Raw genomic sequence first — 18,085 nt, 5'->3', positions numbered from 1 at the left:
AGACCTTGACCTATCTGTGTCTCCACTGGCTGTTTCTGAGTTGTATTCTTTATCATGAAACATAATTTTAAGTATAGTGCTTTCCTGAGTTGTGTGAATTGTTCCAGTGGATTATTGAACCTGAGGGGGATGTGGAAACCCCTAAATTTGTAGCCAGTAAATCAGAGGGATGTGTTACCTGGGGACTTCCTAGACTTGGGGCTGGCATTTAAAGTGAGGACAATCTTGTGGAGGTCTGAATCCTTAACTGTGGGGTCTGCACTAACTCTGGGTGGTTAGAGCTAGATTTGAGTTGCAGTGTATGTAGTTTGAGTTGAAATGGAATAGTGGGCCCGGTGCAGTGGCTAATGCCTGTAATCCCAACACTTTGGAAGGCAGAGGAGGAAGGATCCCTCAAGCCCAGGAGTTTGAGACCAGCCTGAGCAACAGAGGGAGAAAGACCAATTATGTGATCAGAGGGTTAGGACTTTGAGGCAGCCTAATCTCTAGGGAGGGGAGTGGATTGGAGATAGAGTTTACTCACATGGCTAATGACTCAATCAATGTCCTAATCCAGACCCCATCTCTCCAAAAAGTTTTTAAAAAATTAGCCAGGTGTGGTGGTGCATGCCTGTAGTTCCAGCTACTCTGGAGGCAGAAGTGGGAAGAGCTCTTGAGCCCAGGGGGTTGAGGCTACAGTGAGCCATGATAATCTGGCTGCACTCTAGCCTGAGTGACAGAATGAGACACTGTCTCAAAAACAAAAGACAAACAAACCAAAAAAGAAATGGAATACTGTCCATAATATATAACCTGTGCTTGCAGATAAATAGCTTTTTCAACCTAGAGGCTGATTCCTGTCTGCCTCTAGGTTGGCTTTCATAGGCAATGAACTCCTTGATGGAGATTATTGTGTAGGATGTTTATTAGGGAGTGCTCACGGGACCAACACTTGTTGAAGGGAAGGGAAGAGAGTAGGACTGGGTAGAGGAGAAATTGAGCTGTGATGCAGTCTTAATAGAAGACTCCACTGTCCCTACAGAGTATTCTAAAGATTAGATGACTCCTCAAAACTGTTTAAGATGGGGCAAGAGGCCTGAACTTTTAAACCATAGTGTTGATCAATCATTATGTGTAGGCCACTCTAGGAAGGGGTATGCCTTTGGATGAGTTGGTTCTCTTCAGATGTAGCAATCTAAGGAGGCTGAGAGCTGAAGACTGTCTATCAGCAGCCCTCTCAGAGGCTGGAATAATAAATTATTCATTCCTGGAGGGGAATCTGGGTGGTGAATCACAGGATCCACCGTTGTCCACTCCTTACATTGCTCGTATCTACTTCTCCCTAAAAGTTTTGGAAATAATTTCACCAGCATTCTGGTGGGTCAAACTTAGAAGATAAAGATTATTGGAATGAACTACAACCCCTATTACTACAACTGGTCTTGCAATTGATTCTCATTCTCTACCTCCTTTATTATTCATTTTATATTGCTTTGACCCTCAGTTAGAACTTGTGGTCTCAGTCTCAGTGGCTTAGTTGGTAGCATGGTCCAACAAGACTCTCATTCCTGAGGGGTTTGAGCCCCTGACCATCATGCCTTTCTTGGGTCAGAGTCACTGCACTTATCTATTTACCATCAAAATTGAGCAAAGGAGTGTAACAATATACCCAAGTGTATCACCTGTTATCACATATGTTATTCCTGTCCCTATTGTGTAATAGCACTCCTACCTCTCCCTGTTAATCAGGAACAATTATCTTTGCCAAAATTATGACTTGTTGCTTACTAGTCCTTTAATACAGTTGACCGAAATACCCAGACACTCATATTTTATAGTTCAATGGGACTTTTGCTGTAAACTCTAGTATAAGCTTTCTCCCTTGGGAAACAGTACCTCTAAATCCACAAAGCCTCGACTTGAAGGTATGAAAAGTATACATTCCTGAGATGGATCACTGGGAAGAATAGGAAGCAAGAGCACCTTGGTTTCCCAAGAAAAATATTCTTTCTACTAGGGACCTGGCACCAGGTAAAACTTTCTGATTTGAAGTGTGCACTGTGTCCTGGAGCTCTACATTCAAAAAGAATCTCATTCAAACACGCTTCAGTTATGCCTTCAGCAGGCTATCCCATTGCTTTATTAAACTAGTCGCTTCAGGATGGTGTAATATGTGATATGACCAGTGGATCTCATTGTCATATACCTGTACTCACACCTTCTTTGCTGGAAAGTGTGTCCTTTAGTCTGATGCAATATTATATGTAATCACATGCTGGTAGATCATTCAGTCAATGCTTTAGGAGAGGTGCAGATTAAGGTGCTGAAGGCAGAAAAGAAAAACCAATATCGAGAGTTTGTTTTCATTCTCATCTAAAGGGTAACAGTGGTCCACTGGGTAAAAGTGGTCTAATGCTGTCAACTTGCCAGCTTAAGGCAGGTTGGCCTCTTCAAGAGATGGTACTATGTGGAAGACTCAGCACTGGTCTTTATTATTGACAGGTTGGACATTCAGAAGTGGTAGTAGCTAGATAAACCTTGGTAAATGGGAGTTTATGCTACTGCACTCATGTATGTCCTTCATCCCTGACACCAAAGCTACTCCATTCAGGTGTCCATTGTACCAGCACTAGATGGCTGATGACAAAATAGTTGCCATCACATTACCGAATCACTTTGTTCACCTGATTGCTTATTGACTCTTCTGTGATGCTTGCTTTGCAGTAGGCATTAATTGACATGTAAAACAAAGACTTTCTCATTTCATGACTACTTTTATATATGTACATTCACATACCTCTACTTTCCTTTTCCCCACTCTTGGTACCAAATTTTGCAGGTTGGGTTCTCCAGAAAGTAGAATCTTAGGTGGAAATTAGTGTGTGGGAGGCTTGTTAGGAATGCCTGTTGGATCAATGCCTGTGGAGAGGTAGGGATTAAAAGAAAAGCCAGATTGGGCAGAAGGAAATGATAAGCTGCTATAATGAAGTCTGAATGGAGAACTCAGCTAACTGTATGGGTAGTTATAAAGCTGGATTGAGTTGGGGAGAAAGGGCTGGGCCTTTATACACACAAAATTGTCAGTTATTGGATATGGGACTCTTAAGAGAGGCGTGACTGTGGTCGAAGTACTGTCTTTAGTTATGGCAGTTCCCAAAGAGGGCTGTAGCAAAGGACTGTCTACCAGAGCAACATTTCCAAATATTAAATGATAAATCCTTTATTCCTGAAGTGGGATCTGGATGATGCAATACAGTGTCCATCACTGTAGAAAACTGAAGTCCTTTTTTCAATTTGAATAATCTTAGTTACTTTTAGTTCAAATCCATGATTTGGTTTGAAACAGAGCTCTATCAGAATGAAGCAACAGATACTGGAGAAAAACAGCCTTACAATTCTTAGTAAGCATTTGTCTAATTGAGAGAGCCTACTAGGCAGAATCTTAAATCTTTCTGAGGTCTTAGCTAACACCCTTGAGTCTTATAGACACACTCTTGAGATAATCTTTACTCTAAGGAAGGTCATTTCTTGCTTTAAGAATTTTTTGCTGAAGAGGGTTGGCATGGGGAGCAATTTTATATGCTAAGTCATTAAGTTCTGGGCCCTCTAAGTTTTCTGTATATTCTATTTTCAAACTGAAAAACTCCTTCTTTATGTAATCTCTTATGTCTCATACCTTATTATGGATAGCCCAAAGAAGAGAATCGACAGTTTCAATATTCTGTATAACAACCCATTAGCTGGATCCCACAATTCATTAGGTACATGATGCAGCTTTCAAGTTATTTCAGGTAGCAGTTTCACCAATTATACCCTCACTACATACCATGAGTTTCATTTTTCTAGACTCCAGTAAAAAAAAAATCACTGCCTCACAGAACCTCTACTAACAGTTTGTTCACCACTTCTCCAGTCATTCTTGCTGCGTTTTTGGCCACCGCTCACAACTTGGTACAAAATCCAATGATGCCTATTTTATATTTTGTTAAGTCAGCATCCCAATTCTGTGTACAAATTTCTGTATCTATTATTTTGCTGCATAACAAAGCACCCCCAGACATGGCTTAAAACAACAACCCATTTACTTACTTATGATTATGCAGTTTGGTTGGATTCATCTGTGTTCTTCTACTGACTTTTCTTGGGGTCACTTATGTGGCTGCAGTAATCTGGCTACTCTACTGAGAGTATGTCTGGTTGTTAACTGGGGCTGTTGACTGGATACTTTTGCTTATCTACAGGTCATCTCTTGCAGGATAATTTGGGTTTCTTTTGCTGTATTAGTCCATTTTCACAGTGCTATAAGAAATACCTGAGACTGGGTAATTTATAAAGAAAGGAGATTTAATTGACTCACAGGTCTGCATGTCTCGGGAGGCCTCAGGAAACTTACAATCATGGCAGGAAGTGAAGGGGAAACAAACATCTTCTTCACAAGGTGGCAGGAGAAAGAAGAACAAAGGAGGAATTTCCAAACACTTATAAAATCATCAGATCTTGTGAGAGCTCACTCACTATCAAGAGAATAGCATGGAGGAAACCGCCCTCGTGATCCAATTACCTCCCTCCCTTGACACGTGGGGGTGACAATTTGAGATGAGATTTGGGTGGGGACATAGCAACAAACCATATCATATGCAGTGGTGGCAGGAGTTCAAGGATGAGAATAGAATTCTAAAGGTTGAGACCAACACTTATAAATCACTTAGCATTAATTTGGCAAATTCTGTTAGTCAAAGTAAGTCACAATCCAGCCCCCTGACTCAAGTGGTTGGAAAATAGACTTCACTTCTTGATGAGAGATTTAAAATAATCTGTGGCCAAATTTAGCCTTTGCATTTAAAAATATTAAATACGGCCGGGCGCGGTGGCTCAAGCCTGTAATCCCAGCACTTTGGGAGGCCGAGACGGGCGGATCACGAGGTCAGGAGATCGAGACCATCCTGGTTAACATGGTGAAACCCCGTCTCTACTAAAAAATACAAAAAACTAGCTGGGCGAGGTGGCGGGCGCCTGTAGTCCCAGCTACTCGGGAGGCTGAGGCAGGAGAATGGCGTGAACCCGGGAGGCGGAGCTTGCAGTGAGCTGAGATCCGGCCACTGCACTCCAGCCTGGGTGACAGAGCGAGACTCCGTCTCAAAAAAAAAAAAAAAAAAAAAAAAAAAAAAAAATTAAATACAAGTTCTCTTTTGGTTAACTCTCTTTTGATATCTTTTCTAGACAATGTCTCTCATATTCATCCATTCTTTTACTTTTTTTTTTTTTTTTTTTGAGACAGAGTCTTGCTCTGTTGCCCAGGCTGGAGTGCAGTGGTGTGATCTCAACTCACTGCAACCCCTGCCTCCCAGGTTCAAGAGATTCTCCTGTCTCAGCCTCCTGAGTAGCAGGGATTACAGGTTCATGCCACCATGCCTGGCTGATTTTTGTATTTTTAGTGGAGACAGGGTTTCACCATGTTGGCCAGGCTGGTCTCGAACTCCTGACCTCAGGCGATCCACCGACCTTGGCCTCCCAAAGTGCTGAGATTACAGGCTTGAACTACTGCACCTGGCCTCCTTCATTCATTTCTTTACTTATTCAATTAAATTCAACAAATATTTTTGGGGTACCTAATATGCATCAGGCATTGTGACAACCTTTGGAGATGCAAAGATCCATACTTTGGAAATTGATAACATTATAAAATTATTCAAAAATTACAAAATTCTGAGCGCTCCATAGGGTTTTTACTTTCTTGAGTTTAAAAAGCTTTATCATTGTGAAAAGCTTTTAACTTATTATTCAATCAAGCGAATAAAACTGAATGAAATGTCAAGATGAACAATGCTTTCCTGTGAATGAATTTTTCTAACTTCATTTTTAGAATTGCTTGGTTTCAGATCATATATATTAATAAAGAGAAAACAAAGATTTTTCTCAAAAAAAAAAAAAGGGCTTTGGGTTTGTTTGCTTTGTTTCAGGGGGTGAGATTAAAAAAAAAAGTTGTATCAATCAAAAGGGCTCCAGGTTCATCTCAAACGTAATTTCCTTCAAAGGATTCCCTGACCATACCCTCCCCTTTGTCAAGAGTTAGTTGCTCTCTCTTTGTGGACCACAACTGGCATAGAGCTCTGATATGGCATGGACAGCATGTTGGGAAGTATTTGTTTGGAAAATATAACTTCATTCAACTATGGTCTTCTAAAGAGCAGGGGCCTATCTTTCCATTCTCTGGATCTAACACAGTGCCTCACACATAGTAGACATTTAATATTTTTGTTAAGTACATGAATAAATGATGTGATAGTTTGGCATACATGAATTATGATAAAGTTAGAAATTATTCCAAACTGCTGAAATGTCAGACCTACTTATTAAAGTCATAGAAATTAAAAGTTAGAGGAGACCATTGAGTTAATCATATCAATTTTTTTTTTCTCTGTTTTAAATAGTTGAGCGAACAGGCTCAGGGGACTTAAGGGACTGTCGAAGGTGACAGAGTTTATAGGTTTGTTTTCATTATGACTGAACTTTGTCTTTTCACCCACACTGGTCATATTGGGAGCCTTTTTTCAGTCTTTTCTCAGAGTTGTGTCCAGGTGAGAAAAGAAGAATGAGAAAAGCAAAGAATATGTGTATGTTTGAGGAATGGGGAATGTGTTTGGGGCTACAGAAGCTCATGGAGAAAGACCAAAAATTTTGAATATGTGAGTTAGATACTTTTTCTTAGTCCCTTTTTTCTTTTATTTTTTCCTTGTTAGGGGTCAAGAGACATAGAGAGAGGAAGGGCTTTTAATGGATTATAGTGAGCATTCCTGTTTCCTGACCCATTTGATTCAGCACCCCAGGAAATAGAATGTGTGTTTCTTTGTGATCACATGTCTGTGCATAGGTTTTAATCTTGAATAAATCATTCCATGGAGAGTATGAAAGGAGGGGCTGACTTTCTCTGCTCTCACATCTTCCCTTTTTTCTATCCTCTATTATAGGCCTGGAGCTGCTCTTCAACTGCCCTGTGTTTGGGCCACCTTTTTGTTTCCCAAGTGCATAATTCATGAAAATAACATATAAAAGATATATTTAAGATTTTTCACTTATTTAAAAAATAGGAATGACTGGTTTTAAGCAGATTCTTCAGTTGGCGAAGGACTTTACCATTAGATTACGATAACCATAAAGTCTACTGTAAGCATAAAGTCTCACAGTGTACTTAAAATATAATACTAAAACTTCTATTTTTACTCTGAGTTTTCAAAAGATGACATAGAATACATAAGGGTTGGCAACTGATTCTCTCAGTGGCATGTCACCAGCTGGAATCATCTCTCAGTAGTTCTAATCACATTCAGTTTTGCTGGTCCAAAAACTGAATTTGATTTATTTACCTGGAGGTGATAAGTCTCACACTGACCCAGCTTACAAGACATTTATTTCTCCACTACTTCACTGAAACTGCTTTTACTGATGTCAACCACTACCTCCCTTTTGCCAAATCTAATGTTAATTTTCTCTTCTTATGTTATTCACATTCTCAGCAATATCTGACTCAGCTGATCGCCCACTTCTTGAAACTTACCGTACTTGGCTTTCGGGGCACTATATTCCCCTGGTTTTCTTCAGAGCTCCCTGGTTTTTCTTCAGGCTCCTTCACTTACATGCATTCTCTGCTCAATCTATATATTTTGGGGTGTTAGGGGTTCAGTCCCCAGCCTGGTTTTCTTCTCTGTTTATGCTCTGCTTAGGCAATCTAATCCAGTCCCATCACTTTCAATGTTATCTGTATGTTAACAACTTCCAAATTTTTACCTACATTCCTGCCCTCTCCATGAACTACAGACTTGTGTATCCAACTGCCTGCTTGTTGCCTCAGATTGGATGTCAAATGAGCATCTCAAATTTAACAAGTCCAGAACTGAATACTTAATTTCCAGCATCTACCACCCCTTGCCAACTGGCTCTTCCCATCCTCTTCCCCATCTCAACGAATTCTTGATTCTTTTCTTTTCCTCATCTCCCAAATCTAGTCCATCAGCAAGTCCCATCAGCTCTACCTTCAAAATATATCCCAAATTCAAGTCGTTCTTTGTTCCTAACCGCTTGGCTACCACCTATATCTGAGAATGTTAGGTACATTGACATTTATGATAAATGTATCTTCTTTTTTTATCGCTCTTTTTTCAGCATATTATATCCTTCTTTCCTTATTATGTAGGTGTATATTCATACTGGGTATATGTAGGCATATGTATAATACACACGTATTATATATGTATATACATATACATATACATAAATATATTTGTATATACATATACATAAATGTATTCATATATACATATGTTTTGCCTAAATTATATTTGTCACTAAAGGCAAAATACATGTTTCTGTACTAACAGTACTTGTGACACCAAATGTGTGGGGTTTTCACACACTCCAATTTTCTAGTTCTCTGTGGATACCAACTGAGTGTTCTACAATTTAACTTTAATTAATTCTGACACTAACTTCCTGGAGTTAGTGCAGACCCCATAGGTTAAAGGATCAGTCTTACCAGACTGCCTTCCACTTCAGATGCCAATTGCAAGTAGTGGATCCCTAGCTTCCCACACTTCTGTTCAACTTGACTACAAATCAGAGGTTTCCATAACCCTTACACCTGTTCAAGACATGCTGTTCAGTTTCTCCACGGATGTCTCCTGTGGCTTTTGTAATTGCTGTTAATACCTAAAACCCATGTTTCCCCCTTGCTTTTACAGTTTCTCCAGGGTTGATTTGAGGTGAGAGAGCCAGCAGCCCATGCTAATTTGTCATATTGAAAAGTGTAATTTAAATTTAATGGGGTCAAAATCCACTTACTCTTATACAAATCTTGAATAACCAGTCATTCTTTTTTTTTTTTTTTTAAGTGAGCTTTTATAATGCTTCTGTCTTTGACCTAGGAAATAGTTATCTATGAGACATAAAGACCCAGTGAAGTTTAAGGTTTAGAAAAAAAAAATTGTTCACCCACCTGTGAAACACTACATCCTCTCTGTTTCTTAGCTCTTATGAGGACAAATATAGGGCTTTTAAAAATCATTACAACTCTATATAGTGGATAGGTAATTAGAAAACCAGGTTTAATGTCTAATGCTGTGAATTTCTAACTGTTTAAATTTGAACAGATCTCATACATTTCTAGAAGATCTTATTTATGAATTGGAAGAGTTGGGGTCCATGGTCCATTAAATTCCTTTCTGCTCTGTAATTTTAAAACTGTAATTGTGTGGCATTTGCAATAATTTATTTTACCTGCATTTAAAAAAAATCTCACTGTGTGAAATCATTGCCTATCATTAATGAAATGTCTTATAAAATCTCTAAATAGTATGTAGTGTTAATAAAAGCAAACTGCTAACCTGTCAGATTAGCTCTTGGCATACAAATTCATGCAATCTACTACAAAATCACTGCTAATCTGGCAGGATAGTAGTTTTAGCAAATAGCATTCAATTTTATGTGTACATGGGAATCATAGGGAGTCTGAAAAAAAGTGAATTTGAAAAATATATTGCTGCCTCGGCCTCATTTAAAATAATTAAAGCAGAATCTCTAGGCATAGGGACTAGGCATAGATATTTTTCGAAAGCTCCACTGGTTTTTCTAATTTGCAAGAAAGGTTGAAAGTAATTAAAGGCTAACAAGCTAAAAATAATTGAAGTGGCAAAAGTCAAAGGATTCAGTTCAAACAAGGTCAAAATATAAACAACAATTTGGAAGCAAATATATAACAAATTTAATAATCCAACTGAATTCTAGAAATACATAATTTAATTTTTCAAAAAGAAAATTACTGCTAAAACACATATTAAAGCACCCTTTCCAGTTAAAGTTTTGACATATTAAAGGTATTGGATATAATCCACATAATGATTTTTGTTTCTCTTCAGATTTGTTGGTTAATAAAATTAAACATCCTATTAGGTCTTGGGCATTTTGTCATTTGATCTCTGAGATGATTTTATTTCTAAATATAAGTAAATGCACTCAAGTAGAGCTTCAGAAGGCAAAATGATTATTTGACTGAAGTATATGTAACAGGGCCTCATCATCTAAGGGCTAGTAATGATTAATAACAGGTGCATTAGATTCCTAGGACTACTCTAACAGATTACCACAAACCTGGCGGCTTCAAACAACAGAAATGTGTTCTCTCACTGTTCTGAAGGGTAGCTGTTAGCAGGGTCATTCTCCCCCCAGAATCTGTAGGGGAGAATCCTTCCTTACCTCTTCTAGTTTCTGACAGCTCCTGGCATTCCTTGGTTTGTGGCTGCATCACTTCAATCTCTGTCTCTGTCTTAATACGGCTTTCTTTCCTGTACCTCTGGATGTCCTTTTCTGTCTTTTATAAGGACACTTTTATTGGCTTTAGAGCCCACCCTAATCCAGTATGATCTCATCTCCATCCTTTTAATTACATCAGTAAATATCCTATTTCCAAATAAGGTCACACACATTCTGAGGTTCTGGGTGGACATGAATTTTAGGGGGCACTATTCAACCCATTAAACTAGGTAAACACCATGTATGATGAGTCTGTTAAATGTGGGGAGTACATTTTTATGGTAAAGAATATATATTTGTGTGGGAGAAGGGGACATTTATGGAGCATTTTCCTGAGAAGTGAAATGAAAAATAATCCTATACAATATGGGTTATAATTACAAATTATAGTGTATAATTGCTAATTCATAGTGTTAGATAATAAGATATAACATCTTTTGCCTTATGTTTTAGTTCTTCAGAAAAATCACAAGGAAGCTCATATTTGCAAAAATACTCACTGGTAGACTTCATTTATTTTACATAAGTCCTCTTTTGAGAATTTTATTTCAACAGTTTTTGGGGAACAGGTAGTTTTTGGTTACACCAAATGTGTAACCAAATCTGTGTGGATAAGTTTTATTTTTTTTTTTCTTTAAGTTCCAGGATACAGGTGCATAACATACAGGTTTGTTACATAGGTACACATGTGCCATTGTGGTTTGCTGCACCTATCAACCCATCATCTAGGCTTTAAGCCCTGTGTTCATTAGGTATTTGTCCTAATGCCCTCCCTCCACTTGTCCCCCACCCCCCAACAGGCCCTGGTGTGTGATGTTCCCCTCCCTGTGTCCATGTGCTCTCACTGTTCAGCTTCTGCTTATGAGTGAGAACATGTGGTGTTTGGTTTTCTGTTCCTGTGTTAGTTTGCTGAGAATGATGATTTCCAGCTTCATCTATGTCCCTGCAAAGGACATGAACTCATTCTTTTTTATGGCTGCTTAGTATTCTCTGGTGTATTTGTTCCACATTTTCTTTATCTAGTCTATCATTGATGGGCATTTGGGTTTGTTCCAAGTCTTTGCTATTGTAAATAGTGCTGCAGTAAACCTAAGTGTGCATGTGTCTCTGACTTCATTTTTAATAATTGGTAATGATGAAAACAAGTCCTGGAAATCCTGACTGAGTCGACTTGTAGCTGTCTAAGCAACATCAACCCAGAAACTTGTACTTAAAAGAGTCAATTCTTTGAAGTGTCAATAGTTTAAAGTACCTGTTAGAGTCTTTTCATGAGCCTCTGAGACTCTTCTTTTTTGTCAAAGAAGACCTGTAGCTTTTTTTTCTTGTTGTTGTTGTTGTTTCCTTTCCTCTTAAATAATCAGAGACACAATAAAGCCAAAATAAAGCACAGAAAATTATTCTGGTAGGAGAAGTGTAGCACATTTAAAATATGCAAAGTTCAATTTTCTTATTTTCTCAGGATTTAGAAATATTTGATTTATCTAAGTGCTTATTTATCTCTATAAGCTAATCAAAGCAGAGATCCTTTAAGAGACTTTAAAACCTGATTTCTTTATACTCTCCAGAGATACAATCACTGAATGAGGAGTAAAATCCTTTGACCCAAGTAAAGTCTCATGCCTTTCAACTTAACAATCACAAATCTAAAATCAATTGTACACTTTTTATTAGAATCACAAAGCCAATGTTACATTCTCCAATGCACTAATTTCATTTAAACATTAATTTCAGAACTTTATTCATTATATCCAAAGTATTAATGCTATGATTTCATTTACTTCATTATTTCTTTCTTCTAAAACCATTTTGAGGTATAAAAGTCACTTCCCACTAAGAGAACAATTTTGTCATCTCAAACAGGTTTAGGTTACATCATCAATTCATGTTCATGCTATTGTGACTATTTTAGGCCAGACATTTGAGGGTGGAACATGAAATCTGCTTTTGCAGATGTACGTGTGCCTCCCTTAGCAACAGCTACATTATCCTGTATGAAAACAGGGCCGTCTGAGTCCACACATTTTAGATTTCATAAACTATTATTCCTGCGCCAAAGTTATACCCTTATTCAATTCTTTTTTTTTTATTTGAAAAGGGAGAAGTCAGCACACCTACCAAGGATGCAGGTAACTTCTTTTATATCTTGATAGGATTGTGCATTTCTTGAACTATCATACATGATTTTAATGTATTAAATTATTTTAATGTGTTAAATGTATTTTATTTTAATGTACTAAATTGTTTTATGATACTTTGAGTGTAATTACCTCAGATACTTTTGACTGAGATGACTCTGTCATCATCCAATGATATCTCAATCTAGCATACTCCAACATCTTAGTGCTTACAAAAACAAAAGCAAACAGCAAAACCAAACCAAACCAACCCTACCAACCAACCAACCCACTGACCGACCGAACGACCAACCAACTGACCAACCAACCGAACAACAACAACAGCAACAAACTGATTACAACCATTTATTCTTAAATGAACACATCCTTTGTGGGTCTCATCTCTTTGTCCAATCTGCTTTTCACAATATCTATATAAGACTTGTTGAGCCAGCTATGAAGAGAATATAATTTTATGTATTTCATTACATGGAGAAGAATTTTATTGCTTCTACATATTACTAAAATTACCAAGTAATTCTGCTGAAAATAATACTCATTCCAAGCATAACTTTTAAATGAGAAAACTCAGAATAAAAACACATTATCTATAGCTGAAATCTGTACCTTCATCATTCTTATTTTCCACATTCTCCACTCTAATCAGAAAAAAACCCTGCTTCTCTGCATTGACCCATTTTCTTTGTGTTTCTCTAACATACGAAGTCTATTCAAATTCCATTTCTACCTCCACTCATTTTCTCAGGAACATTTTCCTTGCCCAGAATTTCCTGTAGTCCCTCGTCAGGTTTTCTAGCTATCCTTTCAGGCTCAGCTTGAGTCCTTGTATAAGACTTTTTGGATTATTCCATCCATCACTGACCTCTCTCTCTCTCTCTCTGAAATCTTATATCATGAACAGTCTGTTTCAGCAGAGTTATCAGTAGTATTGAGAATATTTATTTCCATTTCCCCATCAACAGTCAAATTTCTTTAGGTAAAGAACCTGGCATATCACTAGTACAGATTACCAGCAGGGCTTAGTATAGAGCTGAGGACATAAAAGGATATTAAAGGAGCCAAATTAGAGTCAAAGCTTCTTTGGGGCAGGGACTGCATCTTTTATCATTTTATTCCCCACCTCTAGTACCTGGCTTTACACTCATTAAGCATTAGTTGAACAAAACAAATGGTTCTCAGTAAATACTTTCTAATCTAAAGATTGTCCTAGCCAGTTCTTAAGTAAAAATATAAAGTGATGTTGAAATAGTTTGTTTTTCATATTGTGAGTGGATAGGACTGGAAAAACAGTTATCTTAATTACTAGGGATTACCAAGAATTAATGTTACTGCAAGCTGTTGAACAAACATGAAATTACTGTGCATTTGTCAGCTAGTGTTTTTACTCTAATACCTTTCTATAAAAATACACCTGGCTTGCTATGGCAACAAAATATTTTGTTTTATTTTACTTACACCCCATAATTTTATTTTGGTTATAATCTGATCACCTAATTTATTCAAACTTGAAATACTGTGTTCAGTAAAGCTAAACATGAGCTAGGCTTTAAAGTAAACTTCCTGTAAAAAGTAAAATCCCAACAATTTATCTTGGGATTTTAAATTTTATATAGGTAACACTCACTTTTTGCATGTTTCCTTCCATCGTAGTAAGTAGCAAAACTCAATCACCCTTTCAGGCAAGTCTTCGGTGTAATACAAAATGCTTTCTTACAGATATTGAGTATGCAAACTATATACAGATAGGCAATCATAAGTTCATAATATATGTTTGGCTAGCAGGTATTAAGTGTGACTAGTCACGCATGCATAAATCTTACAATACCCACTGAAAAAAATAACATCAGTGATATTTAGGTATTAGTACACATTCAGCGAAAAGCAGGAATACTTCTCTGTATTCGTTATCTATTGTTGTATAACAAATCACCTCAAACTTAGCAGTTTAAAAGAACACCCATTTATCTCACAATTTCTTGGGCCAAGAATCTGGGCAGAGCTTAGCAGGCCTCTTTTGTTAGGCTCTCAGAGGGCTATAATCCAATAGCCTGTCTTTTAAATCAAAGGTTCAAGTGCATAATTATATTTTTTAATTTTAATTTAACAATTTTTATTTTTTATTTTTTAGGGTCTTACTATGTTTCCCAGGCTGGACTCAAACTCCTGGGCTCAAGTGGTCATCCTGCCTCAGCCTCCTGAGTAGCTGGGACTATAGATGCATGCCGCCATGCCCTGCCAACATCATATTTTTGAAGGTCAGTTACTGAAATATTAACTCAGTCTTTCTCTTTCCATTCTTTCTACAGTAAATTCTTATATACCCCAGGAAATCAGATAGCTAGCTGAAGTAAATATTGTGAGCTCTGGAAAACGTTTAAAATATGCCATGATTGCAACCCATTCAGTTAGCTATTATAGAAATATTATTATTATCTTGTTCATTTGTGTATTCCCAGTGCTGGGAATATGGTGCATAGCAGGCTCTGTTAATAAATGTAAAGTGAATAAATAGATGAGTGTACTTATGTGTGAATGAATGGGTGAGGTAGTGAAAGTCTTCTCAGGAAACTTGTTTTGCATCATTACACTCTGAACACTTCTTCCTGTCTTTTACTCTCCAAGCTCCTGTTTGTTCAGATCCCTGAGAAATCTTTATTATTTCCCAGGTTTTCTTTTAGCTTGTATTCACTCTCTATTATCTTCTGAAAGCTTTATGCCTCTTTTAGTTAAGCTACAATCCTCAAAGTACATCTCAGTTTTTACTGAATTGAAAACTCTTTTTTTGATGAAACTGAGTCTTATTTCTTACGAGAAAATTAGAATTTAATCTGACATGTGAGTCTTTAAGAACTACTTGCTTTTTTGTAGAGAAAGTAGAGATTATCTATTCAAACCTATCATTTTTGTTTCATGGTATTAACTGAGGTAGAATGAGGAAAATAAATAATAATAACTTCAATTTAAATAATAATAGCTAACACTTACAAAATGTTTATTTTGGGCTTGGTGCTGTGTTAAACTCCCTTTACTCACATAACCGTATTTAAGTTTCATAACAACCCAGGGATACATACTAGAATTTCTCTCATTCATTGGTGAGAAAATTGAGCCTCAGGCTACAGGTTAAATGACAATCACTTGCTGAAGACCTACAGCTAGAGATTAGTGAAGCTGGAGTGAACTGATGTCTGAGAGATTCCACAGTCTGTATTCTTTATATTCTGATGTATTTCCCTAGAACCATAACCATCATATTTTTCTAAGAAAATCTTGAAAATAACTCAAAAACAATTTAAAGAAAATTTAAATGAAATGCTGAACACGGAAAACTTGAAAACAACATGGTTTAATTTAAACAAACAAATATGTAAATATAAGCATGTGAGTTAAGATTTTCATGGAATAACATTAAGAAAAAAAACTGTTGTCGAGGGGAACAATGGAATGCTTCAGAATTATTTAACACAAAAAAGCAGAGGTTATTTTATATCATACTAACAGAGCCAAGTATGGTTAAGAAAACATCTGGTGACTGAGAGGTACACAGCCAACAAAGTCACTCAGAGAACTTGAATTAGAAAGTAGAATTGATTCCCAGAAATTTTAAGTGGAGGCTAAAACAAGGTCATGGCACCATAAAAGTCTGGAAGAAACTTTTGAAATCACCAAGAGGCCAAGTTTCTTGTCCAAGACAACATAGCTCATCAGCAGCTCAGCCAGGAGGAAAAACAGAATAATACAACAACAGGGTAACAATCTGTTATGCTCTTTATTCTATATCTTATTTACTCAGAACTGGAAGTAGATGCTTAGAAAGCATTTATATATTTGCGTTCTCAAACCACACACATATTACGCATGCATTTACAAGGACCAGAGTTGAATGCGAGGGGCAGACATTTGGGAATCTGGCAATTATTTGCCAGCCAAATAAGAATGTTCTTAAAATATGTTACTCAGGGCCGGTGGCTCACGCCTGTAATCCCAGCACTTTGGGAGGCCGAGGCAGGCAGATAACCTGAGGTCAGGAGTTTGAGACCAATCTGGCCAATAGGATGAAACCCCATCTCATCTAAAAATACAAAAAATTAGCCGGGTGTGGTGGCGTGCACCTGAAATCCCAGCTATTCAGGAGACTGACGCAGGGGAATTGCTTAAACCAGGGAGGCTGCAGTGAGCCGAGATTGAGCCACTGCACTCCAGCCTGAGCGACAGAGCAAGACTCTGTCTCAAAAAAAAAAAAAAAAAAAAAAAAAAAAGAAAAAAGAAAAAATTACTCAGACTTCTATCAGCTTGGATTTATGTCTTACTTTATAAGGTTATCCTATGAATATTTCAACTTGTTGTTCTTAGACTATCCCAAGTGAAAAGGTAATACCAAAACCCAAACAAAACAATCTCTCTCTCTCACACACACACACACACACACACACACACCCATCACACATTCAGTATCCACACTATTAGAGTTCTAAATTTCTAAATTATTATATTCAATTAAATGTAATAATTGACAATATTTTAATACTCCCTGTTCATCCTCCACTTGTAGTCCTTCATTTCCCCAATCATCCTTTAAATCAATCTTTGTGAAAATCTCTAGATATTTCATAATGACAAATTTCTAAAACCTAGTATATTAGGCATTGATTTATTCTATCTCTGTGGAAACTACCAGGAAACCAAGGAACACTGAAGTTGGCCAAAATTAATCTTCATTTCTCAATTATATTTCTTCCCTAAATTAGGTTCTGATTAAGCCTTCCTATATTGGGAGACAGTAATTCTCTTGGCTTTTATCTTAAAGAAGTCTGACCATAAAATTGACTCTATCACTTCATGCATTTAACAACTTTAATAAAGATCAAAGACTTAAGCTCTGATAATAAAGATGTACGTGTGTGTGTGTGTGTGTGTGTGTGTGTGTGTGTATTGATGTTTGGTAGGGCAAGAAAGAGGAAGGAGGTGGAATGGATAGAAGCAGAGACAGATATGAGGTGAAGCTAATTGAGAGTAGAATAGGAAATATATAATTAGTTTATCTTTAGTGCATAATATTTATGTGGTTTGTAGTCATTTCTGTATGGTTATTATTAGCTATTAGCTATCCTAGTGTAGCAACGGGTTCTAGGAATAGCTCTGTCACCTGCTGTGTCAGTTAACCCATTGTTATGATATGAAGGTACAGGACCAGAGGTCTTTTTGGAATATAAATGTGTCTCATGGGACCAGGAATAGAAGTAAGTGATTAGTGGATGAGAAGCAAGGATTAAAATGTCTGGAGTCAGAGGCTAGTCTGGGGGAAAATTTCCCAAATCTTTCCTTTAAAATGAAAGAGACTTGATGATAGAGATTTTAAAAATTTGACAAAAATTGTAAAAACTTACAAGGCATTTCTTATAATGAGTTGTAGAGATAAAAGACACTTTCCTAAACTAACAGTAGTTAAAAAACCAAATTCCTTTTAATCATGCTAGAGGAAATAATAATTATTTTTTATTCTATCTATAGAAAATATTATACAATTTTTACCATATGAAAAGATGATCAAAGAGAATGCAGCCAAAAAATACAGAAAAAATATAAATGAATGCTAGGCAGTTAATAAACATATTATTATTCTGGTCTTTGTCAACCTTTTAAGATTTATGACTTGTGATTTTTCTCAT

General features: G+C 36.9%; 1 protein-coding gene across 1 annotated transcript in view; it reads left to right on the top strand.

The window, feature by feature from the left end:
• Window positions 1-18,085, top strand: part of LOC140712035 (uncharacterized) — a 223,485-nt gene that overhangs the window by 62,617 nt on the left and 142,783 nt on the right. The window contains exon 2 of the mRNA XM_073017651.1: window positions 14,545-14,671. Coding sequence (XP_072873752.1) covers window positions 14,632-14,671 — 40 coding nt within the window. The 5' untranslated portion in view covers window positions 14,545-14,631. The remainder of the gene's footprint in view (window positions 1-14,544; window positions 14,672-18,085) is intronic.

The sequence above is a fragment of the Chlorocebus sabaeus genome, chromosome 7 (genome assembly GCF_047675955.1).
Source record: "Chlorocebus sabaeus isolate Y175 chromosome 7, mChlSab1.0.hap1, whole genome shotgun sequence".
Lineage (NCBI taxonomy): Eukaryota > Metazoa > Chordata > Mammalia > Primates > Cercopithecidae > Chlorocebus > Chlorocebus sabaeus.
The sequence above is the reverse complement of the archived record's forward strand: the minus strand, read 5'-3'. Positions and strand labels throughout refer to the sequence as shown.